The following is a 20,174-nucleotide window of genomic DNA, read 5'->3' as shown; positions in this document are numbered from 1 at the left end:
CCCTAGTGGTAGGTGACCATACATCCTGTTTTGGCCAGGACAGTCCCTTTTTTAATTCTTCTTCTGGCTGTCCCCACTTTTTTGGCAAAACTGGGCATTTGTCCCACTTGCTCTTGCCAACAGATCATCAGTTGGCATGAGCAAACAGGACAAATGCCCAATTTTGGCAAAAAAAGCAGAATGTGACCCCTAGTGGGGCACAGCGGAACATGCAGGTGGGGGGCAACGTCAGCCCCGCACGGGGGGGGGGGGAGGGCTCGAGCATGTGGCTCGGGCCGACCCCACGTGGGCCCTGGAGGGTGAGCAGCTCGGGCCAAAGGGGGTGAATGGCATAGATCATCCCCAGGCATGGGACGGGGGAAGCTTCTGCTAGCCCTAGGTAGTGTCCTGTTTTCCCTTTTGGGAAATATGTCACCCAAATGAGTGGGAAACAGTGGGGGCTGTGACTGGTTGGGCTGAGGTGATAGAGACTGCAGTGAGTGGGATGTACATAGGAGCTGCATCCCTCCTCAGCCAATCAACTACATTGTTTTTAAAACATCATATCCAAAGCTGATATAACTGCTGGTTACTACCTTTCAATATGCATAAAGTTACATCACTGCAGACCTCCCACCATCTCTCTTCCCTACCCCCATCCACTGCCAGGGAGTGTAAAGATGGAGCTCAGCCATGGGACCAATCATGGGAGCTTTCACCCTTTTTTATTAATATTCACTGCTCCACTCTCACTTAAGCCCTAGATAATTCAAGACTTCTTTGTAACATTTGAGTCAAACAGCCCATGCCGAAAACCTTTGCCCTCTGAGAAACTAAATTAAAATTTTGCCCTTTTACTCCCCAGCTCAAATGAGTTCTAATCAGTTTCATTCTCCAGAGACTGAAAACATTTAAATTAAAGAAAAAATTGCAGAGGGAAAGTCATATGTCACAGTTTACAATTATAATCTATTTTGGTTAAGTCTATATATCTCCTGTTACATTTAGAAAATGTTAAAGATTGTTCTACTCTTCCAGATTTGTAAATCTCTTGATCTCTAAAGACTTACCACTTGCTTATAAATGTGTGCAACTTCTTTGATCTGCTGCTTTGCTGGCCTTACTTTAAAAACTAAGTTTCTTTTATCTGTCATTTTCACTGGGTTTCATCGTCACAAAGATGGTTTAAATCTAAATTATTTGGATTGGTTTTTATTATAAAGTTTATTATTAAAAACATACAAGTCTGAGGTTTATTCTCTGAATTTTAGAAAGCAGAGATACTTACATGCAACCTACAAGAGAATATTTAAAACTAATGAAGGAAAAACAGAGTGGTAAAATGTATTGATCTAGGCAACTCTAAATGGCTATAAAAGGTGCATGGAATTGCTCAGAGAAGGGTCAAGTATTTTGCATACCATGAGTAGCTGTGGGGTTAGGCTACTTGAGGCACATGCAAAATAATAAATTTAGTGAGTAAAAATTAAATGAGAATTAAAATGATTTTCCTTTTAGAAAACTCATTCTTTAACCAGATGTGCCAAGAATGGAATTTTTATAAAAAGAAAGCAAAATGGTTTTCTTTGAATCTAAACATTAAGTTTAATCATTTGAAAAGATAAGCTTTTGAAACATCACAGTTACTGGTTTTTGGTGAATATGCCGGCATTTTCCTTGCTTGTAGAGAGGACAGAAATAATCATATTCATAGGTGCCCAAGTCTCCCACTGGTAAAACAGCACATTTGTACTCGCACATCTATACCAAGGGTTTCAGCCACAGCCAATTAAAGTAAATGGAAAGACTGCAGCTGACTTCAGTGGGCTTTGGATCAGGCTTTAAATAATTGAGTATCTGAGGAAAGCTGATGGAAGAATCATTTAAATGTGTGTGTTGCTGTAATTGGGCAACCACTAAAGAGTAGTTAGTGGGTCATATGCAGGGTAAAATATGAAGGTGTCTAATTACTGACATCATATCTAAAATTTATCACATTCTATCCAAGTTGCCTATATGAGATGCACTTCAGCAGAACTCCCAGTCTGTGGTAAATGAATAAACTGAAGAGGTCCCTTCTGTATTAGTTTCTATTTACAATATTTTGTTGGTGAGATAGCAAGCACAGTGTTTGAAAGTGCTAATAAGATTTTCTCACACTATGACTAGAATAGAGGAAATTAACATGAGCTTGGATTTTTAAAGGGCATAATGAAGGGAGAGTCAATGGAAGCTGGGAGTCTTGGTCTCAGGCTCCTTTGAAAACCGCATCCATACAATGTTTGGATAATACTGATTAGCAGAGCTGGTCAAAAAATGGGAAAACAATTTCACCAAGAAATTCAGGGTCTTTTCCCATTTCTTTGTTTAAATTGGCTCTATTTTTCATGAATGTCTCTGTTATTTTTTACCCAAGTTTTTATTTAAAAAAATTAATTATTTTTTTTCTTTACCAGAAACTTGGTTTTCAGTGAAAATGGGGTTTGCAGTCAATGAAAAAATTGATAATTTTTGAAATCTATTTCAGTAAAAATATCACCGAATTTTGCAAAAATTAGAAATTTTTGATAATGTTGACAATTTTCTGAAAAGTTTCATTTTGGAGAAAAGGCAATTTTTCATTGAAAAATATTTGTGTGAGAAGTCAACCAACTTTACTGATAAAAGCATATTAACCAATTTTTATGTAGAAGTACAATTTTCATTTGGGCTTGAAAAGGGCTCTCTGTTGTATTAGTAAAGACAAAAATAGCCCTAAGGTGAACTAGAGTAGTTTTCCTGAGGTCTGTAACTCCCTCTGTATTTATGTGCAATTTCAGTGCTGCTTAAGCAGAGCAGAGGCAAGACGAGATGCTGCAAAAGTGGCTCTGATCAATTCTCTGTTCAATGAATTGCCCTGTCGCAAGATCACAAAGGAATTCATTATGGAAAGTGTTCAAGAAGCTGTTTCCTCAACCAGTGTAAGTACCAAACTATGTTTCTTGAGTTGTTGTCCACTGTGTTGATATAAAATTGTAGCTAATTGAGGAAACTACTTCAATGGGATTCATAATAGATCCTACATAACTGTGTCTTCATTGATAGTCCATTAGTTCTTTAGTAAACACTTAAACACTGGCTCTGGAACTCAGGGAGTTTAATTTGCTTATGTAATCTGTAAGGGACTCTAGTTCCAGATCCTTAATTTATTTCAATGTATCACTATTTTTCAGTGATTTATTCCTTAACATTATAGGTACTCTGGTAGGGAAATGGGTGAGGGAAGGAACCTTTGTCATTAAATACCAAAACCGAATCAACCACAATAGATGGACAGACCCCCAACATCTGCACTTGCTGTTAGTTGTGCGGGACGGCCAGTGAAAATCAACTGTGTGCTGTTTAATTAAAGTTTGAAATAAAAAACAATCTGATAACCCTAGACTAAATGTCATTCAAGGTGGTTATTATTTAATATTTATTTAATTGTACTGCCCTGAAGGCCCCAGTCAAGATCAGGGCCCAGTTGTGCTAAGCACTGTACAAACATAGAGGGGGGACATGGTTCCTGCCCCAGAGAGTTTATACTCTAAGAGCAAGGAGACAGATATTTAGATATCACTGGAGCTGCTGTACATCACTGGAGCTGTGCTGATGTATGGCAACTGAGGATCTGGCCCAAGGTCTGTATTTTCCTTCTTCTCAAGTGTGTGTGTGGGGGGGGGTGATTTAGTTTCATTTTTAATTATCTAATATAAAGTATGAAAATTTGTGATGTTGTGCACTGTTTTCAGCTACAATTTTCCACCAGCCAGAGATGGGTACATTTCAATATAGGATGAAGTTTAACAAATGTCTAACACATATTATATACATAGCTTATATGAATGATTCATATCTATAGCTAAACATAAAATATTATAAGCTGATATAAATAAAACCCATCTATATTTATATAAGGTTGATCTAAATGGTATACCTGGAAAATGTGTCTATGTAACAAGTAACGGATGAGCTAAGCTTCAGTATCCCCTCCCACACTACTGAGTTAATGGAAGCTGACTGTTCTCAGCACCTCCAAGGAGTGAGTCCTAATAGTTCTAATGGATACTTGAGATATTTTGAAACAGTGTTTGAGGACTGTCTTACACTGTCCTTTCAATTAGTGGAAGGTGTATGGCTAAATTTCCTGCATTGATTTGAAAAGATCATCCAAATCTGTTTTCTTCTTAAATTATCATACATAATTAAAATTAAGTGGGAAAACATAATTCCATTGTAACTTTCCTAAATAGTTTCAAGGAACAATTTCTCTTGATACCCATACTAACTCCCATTAACTCCGACTTATCACTTCTACTTGTCCCCTGACTGACAAATAAACCATCACTAGGGTCTGGGTTTTTCCCACTATTGTCATGGTAAAGATTGGCCAAACAGACTTCGGAGTTATAATTAGAAAACAAAACAAAACAAACAAGACTCGATTTCTAGTTCAGCATTGTGCCCTGTGGCTAAAATCAATGTGGGATGTAGAAAATCTTTATAAATGAAAGTGCAGGCTCACTGATAGGCTTATGTCCTGGATTGACGAAGGGTTCATTGAATTCTTCCCATCTTTTCAGAAAAAGCTTCTGAAAAGCTGAATGTGGAGTGGTTTTAAAATAGTTTAGAAACACTGTTAACTGCTTTTTGTAAGGCACACTAGCTGAAGTTTTCCCCTTTTCTCTTTTACGAGATGGACGGGGAGAAGGGAAGAGGAGTGGCTATAATTTAGGTGAACTGATAGAGCAATGTAAGGAGGCCTGGTCTATATCTGGTCTGTGGATGAAAGGAGAGCTTTCTTTCCCAGTATTTTGAATCTCATACACTTTAGAGGAACAAAAATCCATGTCAGTTAGGCAAAATGGGGCATGATTTATTTATACATGAAATTTAAAGGGAGGTTCAATTTAAGGTAATTCATCATTTTTATGGAAATTTTGAAGGTAAAAGGGTATATGCTTTACAGACTTCAGGGTGGATTTCCTCAGGGATATTTAAAAGCCAGCATAAATATTTCAGCAGCAGTGTGTTAATGTTACAGCATTCAAAAGCTATAAATTTGCTGGTAGTTCAGTTAGAGGAACTATCTTGTGTAGGGATCTGTTCAACTCTGCACAGCTGCCACTGAACACCTAGAATTATGAGAGGGAATTTATCAAAAGTAGTTGACTCAGATGCTCCTTTTTTAGGTTTTCAAAAAGAAAAAAGAAACAAAATCAAATTTATGGGGAATTTAGCCACTTACTTACCTAGCTACTTCATGATACTCCAGAGGTCCATTGAAAAAGTATTTGCTTAATTATGTCTCATGTCTCTGTAGGTCCATCAATATGCCCTGATTATCATAGAGCTAGTGTATGGGACTCCAAGTGTGAACAGCCAGCACATAGGTACCAGGATGATAAGTCTTTCATAAATGCCTGCAGGTAGACTGGACTAATTTAACTGACATTTTTGGTGGATCATCTCAAATAAGTAAACCTTAATGTTCAGATGAATGGGCAGCAGTCCTGCAGAGCCAGGAAAAGACTGGGGACAGGAGGTAGAGTTTCATATCAATGGATCACTGAGACAGTGAAGAGCAGGTAGAGGGAAATAAGCATCAGCATAAAACACTGTGTATTTCTGAACTACCACCGACTCTCAGATTAATTCAGAAGTGATTTGGAGAGTTAATTCCTGTTTTTTTTACTTATCAGAAATTTCTATTCCAATCAAAAGCCAAACCCCACCTCAAAATTCCAGTAAGTCACTGAGAGACCATTGAAGCCAATTCAAGTTACACATCCATAGCCAAGGGCAGAAAGTGGCCACCCAGCTGCCTGAACAGGTGGGGGAAGTAAAGGGAGACATTTGTTGAGGGTGTGGTGGGTTGCACTTTCTTTTTTGAGCACCCACTGATCTCCAGGAGCAGTGCTGCCATTTTCTTCAGCTCCCATTGATCCTGCAGGCTAAAAGTCAGCCTCTGTGGGTCTTCTGTGGCTTGGTCTTCTGGCCAGCTAATCAGGTCTTCTGGTCACATAATCTAACCACCTTCTGGGATACAATGAACGCAAATAAAAATCATTCCTTGGCCTTCAAGATTAACAGCAGCTAAAATGGTCTGGGCTTAATTTCCTTTCTGCAATTAACTCAGCAGGGTTCCTCCCGCATGCCTGCCCTTGATTTTGGTGTGTCAGTATGGACCACTCATGACAAAGCACTTCCTGTGTCCCAAATTCCATGAGCTCTGTAAGGCTGGCCTGATAGACCTTTAGAGTCTTCCAGATGTGCTTCCAGGGTGTTGAGATGGGGTGGGGGGAGAGGCCAAGTGATGATGTCACTCTCCCTCTTTTATACTTTCTTCTAGCTGCTAGAAAGATCCTTGCTGTGAGGTGGGGTCAGTCAGCCCCCATTGGTGAAGCAGTCTGCATTGCGTATGTCTCTTCTCTAAGGAGCCTCTGGGATAATGGATTGTTTTCTTGATGAGCCATTAACACTGTCTGGGCCCTCCTTTGTTGCAACTGAAAGGCTGACTGTGGGCATTCCCAACCTCACAACATATTTCAGTAATACATATAGCAATACTTCATAACCTCACATACAATCCAACAGGCTAACAATGTTCAACAGATCAAGACTTTTAAAATGATATCTCACAAGGCATACTTTGTACAAAATATATCATAATCATATCACAGTGGTGAATATGGGGGGGTTACGAGGTGCTATTTTGAGGTACAGAGTGTCACACACAGAGACATCTGTTCCAATTGGCCTGAATTTTTTAGGGATGATGGTGAACATTTGCCAGAGGACGGCACCAGAGTATGTAAGAATGGATGGAGTTGTGATACCAGGTGGTTTGGTTGTGGGGAGTGTGATCAAGCTAGTCACTGGCTAGTCCTGTGGCTGGTTTACAGTGTGGTTAAAAGGATACACTGAATGGTTCCCAAAGGTAAAAGACCTGAGATTTTGTTGACTGGCCGTGGGCTCATGTGATAGGATGAGACGTTGTGACTCTCACAGGCTGAGGTCCCCACCCTTGTGAATCATAGAATATTAGGGTTGGAAGAGACCTCAGGAGGTCATCTAGTCCAATCCCCTGTTCAAAGCAGGACCAACACCAACTAAATCAACCCAGCCAGGACTTTGTCAAGCCGGCCCTTAAAAACCTCTAAGGATGGAGATTCTACCACTTCCCTAGGTTACCCATTCCAGTGCTTCACCACCCTCCTAGTGAAATAGTGCTTCCTGATATCCAACCTAGACCTCCCCCACTGCAACTTGAAACCATTGCTTCTTGTTCTGTCACCTGCCACCACTGAAAACAGCCTAGCTCCGTCCTCTATGGACCCGCCCCCCATCTATGGATAGTTGAAGGGTGCTATCAAATCCCCCCTCACTCTTCTCTTCTGCAAACTAAATAACCCCAGTTCCCTCAGCGCCTCCTCGTAAGTCATGTGCCCCACCCCGCTAATAATTTTTGTTGCCCTCCTCTGGACTCTCTCCAATTTGTCCACATCCCTTCTGTTGTGGAGGGACCAAAACTGGACACAATACTCCGGGTATGGCCTCACCAGTGCTGAAGAGAGGGGAATAATCACTTTCCTCGATCTGCTGGCAATGCTCATACTAATACAGCCCAATATGTCGTTGGCCTTCTTGCAACAAGGGCATACTGCTGACTCATATCCAGTTTCTCACCCACTGTAATCCCCAGGTCCTTTTCTGCAGAATCCTTTGTCCCCTTCACAGGAGGGAGGGAGTAGGACTCAAAGCAAGTTGAGTCCCAGGGATAGGCTGAGGGGAGCCTACCCTGAGTTATGGGTTATTTGGTAGGAGCCCTGTAACCCATGCACTGGAATGCCAGGTATAAGGGAATATGGAGGATGGGCGGGTAATACCCCTTCCCTGTGCAATAAAAGTTGTGGCCTACCACTTAAAATTCATCCATTCATCTGTCCTCATTTTGCCATCATGTCCAGATCAGTCAGATGTGCTGCATTTTTTTGGCTAAGTATGGGGCATTAGAAGCTACCAAGCACATCCCCTGGGTGATGGGGAAGCCTCCACATGTGGACAGCTCTGAATAATAAATAAGGAGACATGGACCTAAGGTTATGTGTGGGGCTTGTAACCTCATCACATAAAACAAACGTGCTACAGACACAAACACCAGCACCTATAATGGTGGGCAGCAGACTCGAACAAGAGATCAGCTTCCTGTGAAGAATATTGCAGCATTGGTCAAACACATAAGGAAGCCCATGTCCTGAAAAGTCCCATGCTGAAGGACAAATCAATAATGAAAAATGGATTTTGGACTATGAGAACAATGTAGGAAACTACTAAAACTGCTCAGATAAATAAATAAATTGATAGATAGCATCTTGATGTCCTTGGAGTCAGTGAGTGTAGTTGGACAGGTCTGAACAAAGTGCACTTTAAGAAAAATAAATAAGACTATCATCTACTCCAGGAATGTAGATGGTAGACATAAAGCTGGAGTAGGAATTCTAATGTTGAATGAAGCTAAGCAGGCACTGACTGAGTAGGAATCAGTCAGTGAAATAATTATTAAAGCTTGATTTCAGACTATATTCCTTAAACTAACAGTCATACAAAATTATGTACCAATCAATGAAAAAGATACTTTTTAAAATTTGTTACAGGATGTGTTAACTGAGGTCCCAAAATATGATATAGTGACAACGGGTGATTTTAACACAAAGGTTGGAAGCAACAATGATTGGTTTGATAAAGTTATGGGCAAGTGTGGCAGGGGTGGGACATGAATCAAAATAGTGAACAATTAGTAGAAATTTCCTGCATGAATAACCTAGTGATAGTTGAAACAATATTCCCTCCTAAAAAATTCCATAACGTGACATGGAACTCCCCAAATGCTACTACAAAAAAACAGATAGATCACTTCTGCATTTCAAGAAAGCTTCACAGCTCATTGGAGATGTGCATACAAGGGAGCGGAAGTGGGCAGTAACCATAATCATAACCTTTATACTGCTAAACTGAAGATCAAGTTAAAGAGTCTGAAGAAGGTTAAAAGAAGACCATGCATTAGCAGTGCACAATTAAAAGAACCAGACATTTTTTAAAAAAAAGTGCTTTTCAATCTGAACTGAAGGTCATGTTCAGTGTTCTAATGGAGTCAACTGAAGAAAACCAAGACATTGATGCTCTGTGTGAAAACATCAGAGTGCTATCTAGAAATCCAAACACAGCCTTAATAAGAACAAATCTAAAAGGGAACAATGGATTAGTGATTTATTTGGGCAGCAGAGGAAAAGAGAAGTGTAAAGCAAAAACTGATGAATGTTAAGACGTGAAAAGACAGGCAAGTGGCAAGAAAAATATAAAAATGGGAAAACAGCTAGAAAGGATAACATTATTTGAGAGATACTTAAAACAAGTGATGAAACAGCACTCCAGACTTTCTTTTGGTTCTTGGATAGAATATGAAGTGAAGAAAAAAAACCCAGTGGAAGAGAGGCCTCATAGTAAAATTGCTGGAGAAGGGTGAACTTACTAACTGCAATAAGTGGAGAGGAATCACAACACTCTCAAAGCCAGGTAAAATCATGTGCAACATCACCCTGAAACATATCAAGAAACAAATGGACCTTCAATTTACAGAGGAACAAGCGGATTTTAGACCATTGAGATCCTGTGAAGACCATATTATTGTTCTCAGACATATTATATAACAAAGTATGGCATGGCAAGGACCTTTTGTGATAAATTTTGTAGAATTCCAGAAGGTTTTTGACAGTGTATGCAGAGACTGCCTTTGGAAAATTATGGCATACTACAGAATACCAGCAAAAATAATTAGAATAATCAAGGCCAATATAAGGTGTAGTTAGAGATTAGTGATTACATCAGTCAAGGGTTTGCAGTGACAACTGGAGTAAGGCAAGGGTGTTTGCACTGGTCATTGACTATGTCACGAGGAAAGTAACCATAGAAAGTAACCAAGAAATTTTATGGATAAATGACAAAGTGCAATTTGATTGCCTTGTTTTTGCTGATGACATTGTACTGCTTAGTCCAACATATTTAATGGAAGACCCAGCTTTTTGCAGACATAGCCAAACAAGTTGGTTTGTTTCATCAATAAGGAGAAGACAAAATACATGGCTATTAATGTTCCAAAAGCAACTGTCAGAATAGATGGAGAAATATTAGAAGAAATGAGTGATTTTGCCTAGCTAGGGGGTGAGATGTGCAATGGTGGTGATACCATGCTAGATGCTAAGCAACAAATATAAAAACCAGCAAAAAAAAACCTTTCATAAACTTGAAAAGCTTTGGAAAAGTAGCATGATTGGCAATGACACAAAAATATGAATTTTTAACACCAGCATTATCTCTGTCCTCTTTCATGGAACAGAGTCATGGAAATCTATAATAGAAATTGATAAAATCAACTAATTCCAAAGTAAATGCATGAAGATTCCAAAGGTCTTCAGAGTTCATTGGAAAGATTGCAAGATCAAAAATTCTAAGGCGAGCAAATCAACCTGAAGCATCAAACCTGGTAAGATGATAGTGATGGACATGCTTTAAAGATGACACCAACACAACTTCCACATCAAGAAATAACATGAACACCACCTGGAAGGAGAGAGAGAGTAACCTAGAGAAACAATAAGCAGAACAATAAAGAAGAGAAATCCATCAATTCGATACTAGAAGCCTGTGAACAGACAACAAAGATTAACATAATGGCAGACACCCTATGTTCCAGAGTGTTTAGGAGGAGAAGGAACGGAAGGGAGGGTAAATAGGTATGGACAAATTTAAGATCCATTCCCTTCCCCCATACTCCACCCAAAATAGAAGAAACCTTTATTGAAAAAGTTCTGAAATAGTAAAATATACAACCTTCATCTCTTTTAGGAGAGATACTGGAAGTCCCAAATTAGCCCTTTCTCCCACCACACCCTTACTTGCATGAGTGGCAGGTTTTTTGGTGGGGGGTGGGACTCAGCATCCTGCTACTCAACCCCTCCAGAGCACTCTATTTTAATTTGGAGCAGACCAAATGCTTCTGCCCTCTGATCTTAAAGGTTTGGAAGACTAGTCTGCGCTTTCCTCCTGCTTCTTTGTGAAAACAGTGAGTTGACTTGATCTTCCACAGATCTGAAGAATGAAATCTTCTGAAGGGAAGGGGAACTGCACACTAGCCTTTAATTCTAGTGTGCAAAGACTGAGATGACTCAAATGCACTTGAGCTAACATAAAACACCAAATCAGTGTGAAGGCCTTACAGAAGGAAGTGAGTGAGCCAATTAGCCAAGTGTGGATGAATGAGGGCAGTGGGCTGCCTGGGTAGGTGGGGAAAAAAGGAAACCTAGTAATGGAGGAGCTAACAGGTCACAGGGCTTGTACCCAAGATCAGGCCTATTTTGTGTGGGAATGGCTCCCAGACATGTCACTAGAAATATGATTGGAACTACAAAAGGACGTGGGGTCTGTGGTTGGTGGGTACAGGTCAGCACATCAAGCAAGCACCTAAGCTTCTGAATGCTTATACAAACACAAGCCTTTAGAGGTTCAACTATCTCTAGTTAGTCTTTTTTTTCCCCCTGTATCCCCACTCCCAGTGATGATATGATAGTTGTCCTCATTCAGCATCACTCCAGGAAGACTGGGAAATCTCCTAAGGATGCACAAGGTTTCCTGTTAGGAAGATCAATATCAATAAACTAAAATTTACCAGCTGTCACGGCACTTTCAGATTCCCAGATGGTGCTGGAAAGGGTTGGCATCATGAAGGATCATGTCAATGTAGCTCTGATTGATCTGCACTTCAAAATAGTTTATTGGGGGAGGAAAGGAGGGGCATGACGGATGGTTCAAGTTTTCAACACTGGAATTTTTTTCATAAATTATTAAAACTTAGAATATATATATAACCAAACATCCCAATACTAATCTTTCTGTCTTGTTTCCTTTCCAAGGGTACTTTAAGTGATGCTGATGACCCAAGCACAAGCATCGGGGCTTATCATTATATGTTGGAGTCAAACATGGGGAAAACTATGTTAGAATTTCAGGTACAAGGATATAAAATTGTGCTTCCTGATTTATTCACTTTTGAATAGTTAAGTCTGAAGACAATGTGTTGGGTAGGCTGGCTGATGTCAAGTGGGAACTGTCAGACCCTCTGTCCACCTGGCCAATTGCCTTGTTCTCTGCTTTCTCTGTTTTGGAGCAGCATCTTTTCAGGCTTGGTTATTTGTTTTTCTTCATGGAAATGCTGTATGTCTTTACCTAAAAAAGGAAGGTGTTATGTCTTCTGTAAAGAAGCATAAAGCAGCTGAACCTGAAAAAAAAGAGCTTTGATCAGAAAGAATTATGGTTGCTGTAGAATGAAGTAAGTAAGTGGATGTAGTAAAGTATAAATCTCTCCAAGAAGGAAACAGCTGTAAAGACCACCTCAAAGGGTTTTTTAGGCTGGAATGCGGCTTGCTGCTCATGAATCCAAGTTCTGTGATATCCAGTTGTCACCAAGGTACATCACACCCTGTTAAAGATCATCAGGTTGGATTGATAAATACTGAAAGCCTATCTGTATTAGTTCTTAAACATAAAGGGCCCATTTCTTCCTTTTGACATTAGTACTTGGTGGTAGACTCACATGACTTGACACATGTTAAAATAGGCCTCACAAAATACCACTACATATGGAACAGGCAATAATCGCGCACTAATTAGCGGGACTTCACCATTTAACAGGTTTTTCCAGCATTAAACTTAATATTTGATTTCTATTTGAATATATGTTGGAAAAATGCTTTTTAAAAACTCAGGAGTACTTGTGGCACCTTAAATACTCGACTCATTTGTAAGTCTTTGTGTGTCAAATAGAAGTAGATGCATTTCAGATGAGGGCTCAGGACTGCACGGCAACAATGGGGAAAGTTAAATTAACATCACACTTCAAATTTGAGTGACTAAAATCCATGAAACAAATACCAATTATCATAAAATGGCAACATCATGTGATCATGGCTATTATAGAATTGGCCCACCTCTCTTCTTCCCCTACTCCTCTGCTGCCAACCTCCTTCCATCCAGACCTTTGGTGTGTGAATCTTCCGATTTCCCTGTTTATATCCTCCATAGTGCTATATTCATATTCAGTACTTCTTGAGAAATGCTAACAGCAATTATCCAGCTGAATTTAAAAAACCTGACTTTGTTCAAGTCCCTAATTAAAAGTGGCAGTTGTCTTAATCTGCATTATTGGAGAATATGCCATGGAAACTAACCAAAAATCTGATAGGCCTCTGCAATAATCAGCATTTCAATTAACAGTAATATTCTCTATTTGCATATATGCAGTCTTATACCGATTAGATATATCCTAAAGACAATGCAAGTGTCCTAGTGCTTTAGCACTTACAGGGAAGTCTGAAGTCCAGCACTGCACATGAAATTTGATTTTACCATGAATAGCTAAATGCTATGTAAAGTAGTGTATACAGGGAAGAATATTCCTGTTTTAATGCCTGGTAATTGGGAGGAATGGTGATTATGTCTTGTACTTTGTCAGCTAGTCTTTTCAAGGTTATAGTCCAGTCAGAGAGATGTTGCCCCTGATTCATACCTGTGAGCATTTAATATATTGTAGAACTAATACAGTCTCCAGGCAGATGTTGTGTTTATATCATTCTAAATAGACAAGACGTATTTAAAAACCTCATCCCAAAAACGTTTCCTTTATGTAGGTTTCACTATAGAGAACTCTATGAAGGAAACGTGTTTATGGGATGAGGTTTTTAAATATGACCCGCCTATTTTTCAAATTCTCATTTAATGAGATATTTGCTTCTGATGAAAAATAAACTAAGGTGTGCATGTGAATCACAAACTGACTGTAATTTAGGATTGGGTTGTTTTTGTTTTGTTTTGACAATGTTTGTGAATTGAGATTAGCTCAACACTCCTCTTGTAAATATTCAGATTTGTCTAACTGGGGCAAGCAAATACATATGCAATGTAAAGATCAGAATCAAATTAGTGGATGGGGAAATTGCTATGCAAATGAGGTGGCCACAATCTCACTATTATTGCAAGATGTGATTTTTGAACTAGATTATTTTGAGCAGCCCAAGAAGATTGGCTGAGCTGTACTCTGCTGATAGTAAACTTCAGATTTGGGTTGATGGATGAGCGAAGGGAAGATACCAATTCAAATTAAAAAAAATCACCAGAAATTGAATTTTATTGCATGTATTAAGATTAACAATTGAGAAAAGAGGGTTCAGGTGGGATGAACTGACTTTTCAAAGTTATTGACAGACCTTTTGCAATGACAATGTGAATATCTACAGGGATTTAGAATCTATAAAGGCTCAGTTCTTCTGAATTCCCATTTGTATTTGCTCCCTCTCTTTTAGTGCTTATAGAAGGTTATCAACAATTCTTTAAATAAAAATCTTTATTTGCTTTTTAACAACAAATGTGTAATAAGAATATCACTATAACAGATTATTGTAAAGTATCATTATCAATACCTACATCTTTTACAAATTTCTCTTCAGGTATCCATGTGGGAAAACGTGCAGTGCTTTTAGTTAACACTTGTGTTTACAAATGTCCCTTTTTCCTTAAAACCATCTCTTTGCAAGGCTTTTAAAACCTCTCTCTTTGCATTTTAGCTTTTCTCATACTTTTAGTTGCAGTTCTCTCTCATTTCCAAGGCGTTGGTGCTACTTATCAGGCTCTGGTTTACGGGTTTGAGGCCGCATACTACATCCTCTCTAGCGAAGGAGGGTTTGGGGTCTAGTAATAGAGGCTTGGTTAGGCCCCTTTCAAATTATTCATGTGAGAAAAAATATTGGGGTGATTTTAGTTAACATTTAAATTTTAACATTTTTTTAAAAAATCCTTTATTTCCCTTTTAACAGGTCTCGTCACAAATTTTTAAACCTCACTCTCTCTTCCTTTTATATTTTGCCTGTTTCCTTGCATTTAGCTGTGTTTCTTAATTTTCTTTTCTTTTTTTAGGGTAGGGATATTCATTAGGCTCTGGTTTAGGGGTCCTGCCCTATCCATCAAATCCTGTTGGTTTTCCTCATTAGGTAAGGTGGGCCTTCCCATGAGGGGTCAGGAGTTGGATAGGATTAGGACAGATTCTTGAAGGGCAAAGGTTTAGGTCATAACATTTCTAGTACATAGTAATTTCCAGTACATCATTTCCTGTGACATAGAGGTAAAGCTGGACTCCCAGTTAAGGCAGGATTTTCAGTGATCTCATCATCATCTTTATCTCATCCATCAATCTAAATCTAATGTTTACTATGGGCAGGGCACTAGTGATGTGCACTTAAAGCCAATAAAAAGTGCTGTGTCTTCTCCCACAATAAACACGTCTGAGTGTTCGCTAAATATATTCCAGGCACTAGTACAGATAGATTTTACAGAAGTCCCTTGCATGCACCCTGGAGCTAACTCTCTCTGAGGCCTTTAGCAGATCATTTAACATGCCTGATAACTTTCTCCATCTGTAAAACTGAGGTAATAAAATTAGCAATAAAATGTGCACTCTAATGCACAATTTTAAAAGAAATAGCTGACCTTATGTTTAGGGAAAAGTTTACAAAACAAAGTTTTTAAAATTAATGAATCTACTTTAGCAGCTTTGTAACAGAAACAGTATTTAGAAGTAAAATTCTCTGCGCTTTGCATGGACTGTGGGAAGCTAAGATAATATTTACTACATTTGGAGTACTAATGAGAAAAAGTCTCAGACAGTGACTCAAGTTGAGTGCAAATGTACACAGCGTAGTTTTGCCCTGTTAAAGCATGTAAGGCAAGCTCCAATTTTATATCCATTTATTTTTACTGGTGCAATATCTGTTCTTGTTTCACTATAAAAAATTGGTAATTTACAAAGTTTCCATTTCATTTTACCCTGATAATCAGTGATAATTTGATTGGGGAAGGCATCTGTTTAAAAACTGGTGTCCCTCAACAGAAGTTTATTAGAGACCAGTATTAATTTGGACATGATGATCCACTGTTGCCTACACCAGAAAATGTATCATATATATAATATATATATGAAGGTAACCCTGTTGAATTCAAAGAGCTTTCAGATTACTGATATATGTCTTCTAGTGCTGATACAATACTGCTTCAGTTTGGTGCAAGGCGCTAGGTTAATTTCACATGCTGAACAAAATTTGTTTTTATGCGGTGCCTTCAATACTAGAAGTATCTCAGTGCAAAGTAAATAATTAAACTTGTTGCCATGCAGTCACTATGTACAAAAACAAAGATATTCTACTGTGCTTTCAACAATAGTTCACACATGCTGTTGATTTTAAGGGGCTGATCCTTCAAGATACTGGGTGCTTCTTGTGGGGCACTGAGTGTCCTCAAACCTGTGACTAAAGGCAAGGGTTGCTGGCTACAACACCTAATGAGATGCTCAACACGTTGCAGAATCAAGCCTAAAACCTATACTATTGAGAGTGAGAATATTGTCCAGCACGCAGGGCCATGGAATGTCTAGCTTCCAGCTGCATGTCCATATGCCTTTCATTAATGTATTACACCCTTTAATGTGATTAGGGTCAATTTTGTTTCTTTATGACACCAAATCTACACTGTTTTACTCGTCTTAAAAGAGCAAAGGTGCTGCTTTTGAAGATTTCCATCAGTAATCAATGTGCTTTCATTCTGCAGGAGCTGATGATAGTCTTTCAGCTGCTGCATTGGAATGGAAGCCTTAAAGCCCTACGTGAAACAAAGTGCTCCCGTCAGGTAAGATATTACAATAAGCTCACACTTTGTGACTGGTTGTTATATATATCTATATCTATCTGAGATCGAGGGATTCAGAGAAGCAAAACAAATTTGTGCATAGGTGACAGTTGGAAGAAATTGCTGTTCTAAATCATCTCTTGTAATGACCAAACAACAGTCTATTTTGATATAACTAAGGTAAAAGAAAACAAACCTAGGCATAACTATTAGCCTCCTTTGTTTTAATTCTTCTTCTTCTTCAATTATTTAAAGTTTGAGCTTACCCTTCCCATTTTAAGTCCCAAAGTATAGTTTATATGGATGCTCCATTTACATTTAGTCCCCAAGTACATACTGTAACATCTATAAATAAAAATATTTTCATGGCTTTTAATTTTTTTATTAAGTGTTCTTTTTCAACAAAACACCTTCTCCTGCAGTGCCTGAAATCCAAACCCTGCAGCACCAAGAAAGTGAAACTGACTCTAAACAAAACTGACCACTGAAAAGTAAAGTTCTTGAACAGATTTATGTCCCTCGCATTTATCTGTTGCCATTTGTTGTCTAGTTACCAATTGACAAAGATGGAAAATAAATAAGCAGAAAATTTACTGAAATAAACTATACTCTAAACTTCTTATTCTCAACTTCCATTTTTGTGAAAATACTTGGAAATGTATCAGGTTAAATGCTTACATCTTAAAGATAATTCATGCGTCTTATAGAGTATGTTGTCCAAAGGGGGAAAAACTCACTTTCAGGCATCTGTTAAAAAAGTTACTTTTCAAAGTGTACTTACAAATATTAACTGTGCTATGAAGAACCTTAAAAGTGTTGGTACACAAATATACTTTCTACTTACAACATTCCTTCTGGAATCACAGGTGACTGAGGGTAGGTCTACGCTACAGGGCTAAGTCAACCTAAGTGACACAACTCCAGCTATATTATTCACCTTAGGTCGACTTATTCCGGTGTCTGCACAGCGCTGGGTCGACAGGAGAGTTCTCCTGTTGAGTTACCTTATGCTTCTTGTTCCAGTGGAGTCGACAGGAGAGCAATTGGTGGTCAATTTAGCCGGTCTTCACTAGACCCGCTAAATTGGCCCCTGGTGGATCAATTGCTGCACATTGATCCCCCGGTAAGTCTCCTGAGGCGGTCTAATTTCCTCTTCTAAAAATATAGTACTCACTCAACGTTACGCACTAAACAGTTGCTGTGTGTCATCCCACATGGGGCTGGATTTCAGTAGTGGTTGATGCGATCTCAGTGCAGAGTCTGTATATCTGTTTCAGACCCTGATCTGAAAAGAGCATTCACAAGTACAGAGCCTTATCTGTTTGTAGGTCATTACACACATAGGCACCAATCCTACCAATATTTATTTGTGTTTAGCTTTTCTCACACACACACACTCTCTCTCTCTCTCTCTCACCCCCCTCCCCCCCAGCTTCTCCCCACTCAGGTTAAGAAGTAAGAGCCCATAAAGTTGAGCATACACATAAATCTTTGCAGGATTGAGACCTATATTTGTAAAGAGCTTTGAGAGTCTTCATAGTGAATGATGCAATATACTGTAAAATGCTATATTGCTTGCACAAGAATTCCTTCAAAATCTAAATGGCATGTTTTATTATTTGTAAATTATATGATTATAAATTCTCATTTATTTATTTTTAAAAAATAAGGATTGTTTTAAAAAATTAAGGATTATATTAAATGTCCTAAATTTACAATTAAGATTAGGATGTTAAATTTTTCATCATTAGATTTATGATCACATTAGCTTCTTTAGCTAGTTGTGTTTGACAGATACAAATTTGCTGATATACTCTGGAATATCATATTGGCTAAAATTCCAGAACAGAATCTAAGAAGTTCTGCTAGAGCCTGTTTGACTAAAAGAAGAATCTTTGTTAATAATTTTTCTGTTGTGAATTTCTTGGGTAATAGGAAGTAATTTCCTATTATTCCCAGTATTCTTTAGATGAAAGGATGAGAAGTCATATGGCCCTGGACTGGATTATGAAGGAGCAAGAATCTCCAGGAATTATTTCCCAAGAGTTACAAGTGGCACTGCGAGAGCTGGAGGAAGCCAGGAAAGCTGGACAAGAATTGCGGTTTTACAAAGAAAAGAAGGAAATACTGAGTTTAGCACTAAGCCAGATCTACAGCGACCAAGTTACCTCATCCTCAAATGATGATCAAATGGGCCTGACCCTAAGTGGCTATCACTAGCATAACCTAGTCTATTAAGTGATATATGAATGGTATATTACAGCTAACTTGAATGGGAAATTGCTGCAGAAAACTTTAGTGCAGATTAGTGATGGACAGTGTTGATCAGTACAAAGTCTTTCTCACCAAGAGAACTTAGTACAGAGATGAGGAAAATATTTGGTCACAGGGTTCATACAGACCTAATAAAAAAAGCTAGAGATTACTAGTACTAGGTGATGTGAAAGACTATAGTTTATGCATAGGGGCTCATTATGCCCACAAACTCTTGCATACCATTCTGGTTTCCTATTGACAATGCAAGCAAATAGTATTGCTGAAGGCCATGTAGTTTATTTTCTCAAAGTTACTGTGGAAAGATTCTTCCAGTAGCACAAACTGTAAAAAAAAAAAAAAAAAACCAATTTATAAACAGCTTTTCTGCGAAAGCCTCACTGCATTTACAACTGCAAACCAGTACAAGACTTTTGACCTTGTGCCTAATGATAGTTTGGGTACCAGAGCAGTGACACCATGGCAACACTGGCTTGAGCTCATGCTACCTGAGTAGGGTTCTGGATGAGCTTGTACAGCCTGTGCTGAAGCCCATGCTGCCACAGCTTCAATGCTCTGGTACCAGAACTAGCTAGATTGCAAAAATGCAAGCAAAGAAAAGCCAACAAATATTAGAGTGGATTGACTTACTTATACTATGTAAAATGTAGTGTGACTAATTGATTGTCAGGTGTTAGAGTATTATTATAAATATCAGTAGCTTATTTTGTAATAAGGTTTTTAAAATCTACAACTAAATATTTAACCATCAAGAGCCTAATTCTGTAGTCCTTTCTCAAGCAAAATCAGCTGACTGGGAGTTTTTTCAATTAATTGAACTGACTTAAATTAGTGTTTTTCTTGTGTAAGAAGTGCAGGTCCAATCTAGAACTCCCAGTGTTATGAAAATATGGCCATTAAATGTCCTGTATTTCAATGTAGAGAAATGAATACTTTGAAACAAAACTGCCTCATTCTTTTACCATCCAAAATAAAGTTAGGGTCCAGGAAGGTAGCCACCTGTGAAGCGAAAGAGGAAACCAGGAATTGTGCAACAAGAATGATAGAACTGCTTCTGGAAAACCATTCACCTTACTAGTGGTGATGGAAGCATGGTGAAGTAAAACATAGCTTGT

At 38.6% G+C, this 20,174-nt stretch overlaps 1 protein-coding gene across 3 annotated transcripts in view; it reads left to right on the top strand.

The window, feature by feature from the left end:
- Positions 1–19,395, top strand: part of LIX1 (limb and CNS expressed 1) — a 49,371-nt gene extending 29,976 nt beyond the window's left edge. The window contains exons 3-6 of one of the 3 annotated variants that reach the window (XM_034774380.1): positions 2,799–2,939; positions 11,970–12,065; positions 16,708–16,785; positions 18,745–19,395. In XM_034774380.1, the coding sequence (XP_034630271.1) occupies positions 2,799–2,939; positions 11,970–12,065; positions 16,708–16,785; positions 18,745–19,005 (576 nt within the window). In that variant the 3' untranslated portion in view covers positions 19,006–19,395. Of the gene's footprint in view, positions 1–2,798; positions 2,940–11,969; positions 12,066–16,707; positions 16,786–18,720 lie in introns of all 3 variants that reach the window. The other 2 variants (XM_034774379.1, XM_034774381.1) reach the window with 2 other exon arrangements.
- The last annotated feature ends 779 nt before the right edge of the window (positions 19,396–20,174 follow it).

The sequence above is a fragment of the Trachemys scripta genome, chromosome 6, assembly GCF_013100865.1.
Source record: "Trachemys scripta elegans isolate TJP31775 chromosome 6, CAS_Tse_1.0, whole genome shotgun sequence".
Lineage (NCBI taxonomy): Eukaryota > Metazoa > Chordata > Testudines > Emydidae > Trachemys > Trachemys scripta.
The sequence above is the reverse complement of the archived record's forward strand: the minus strand, read 5'-3'. Positions and strand labels throughout refer to the sequence as shown.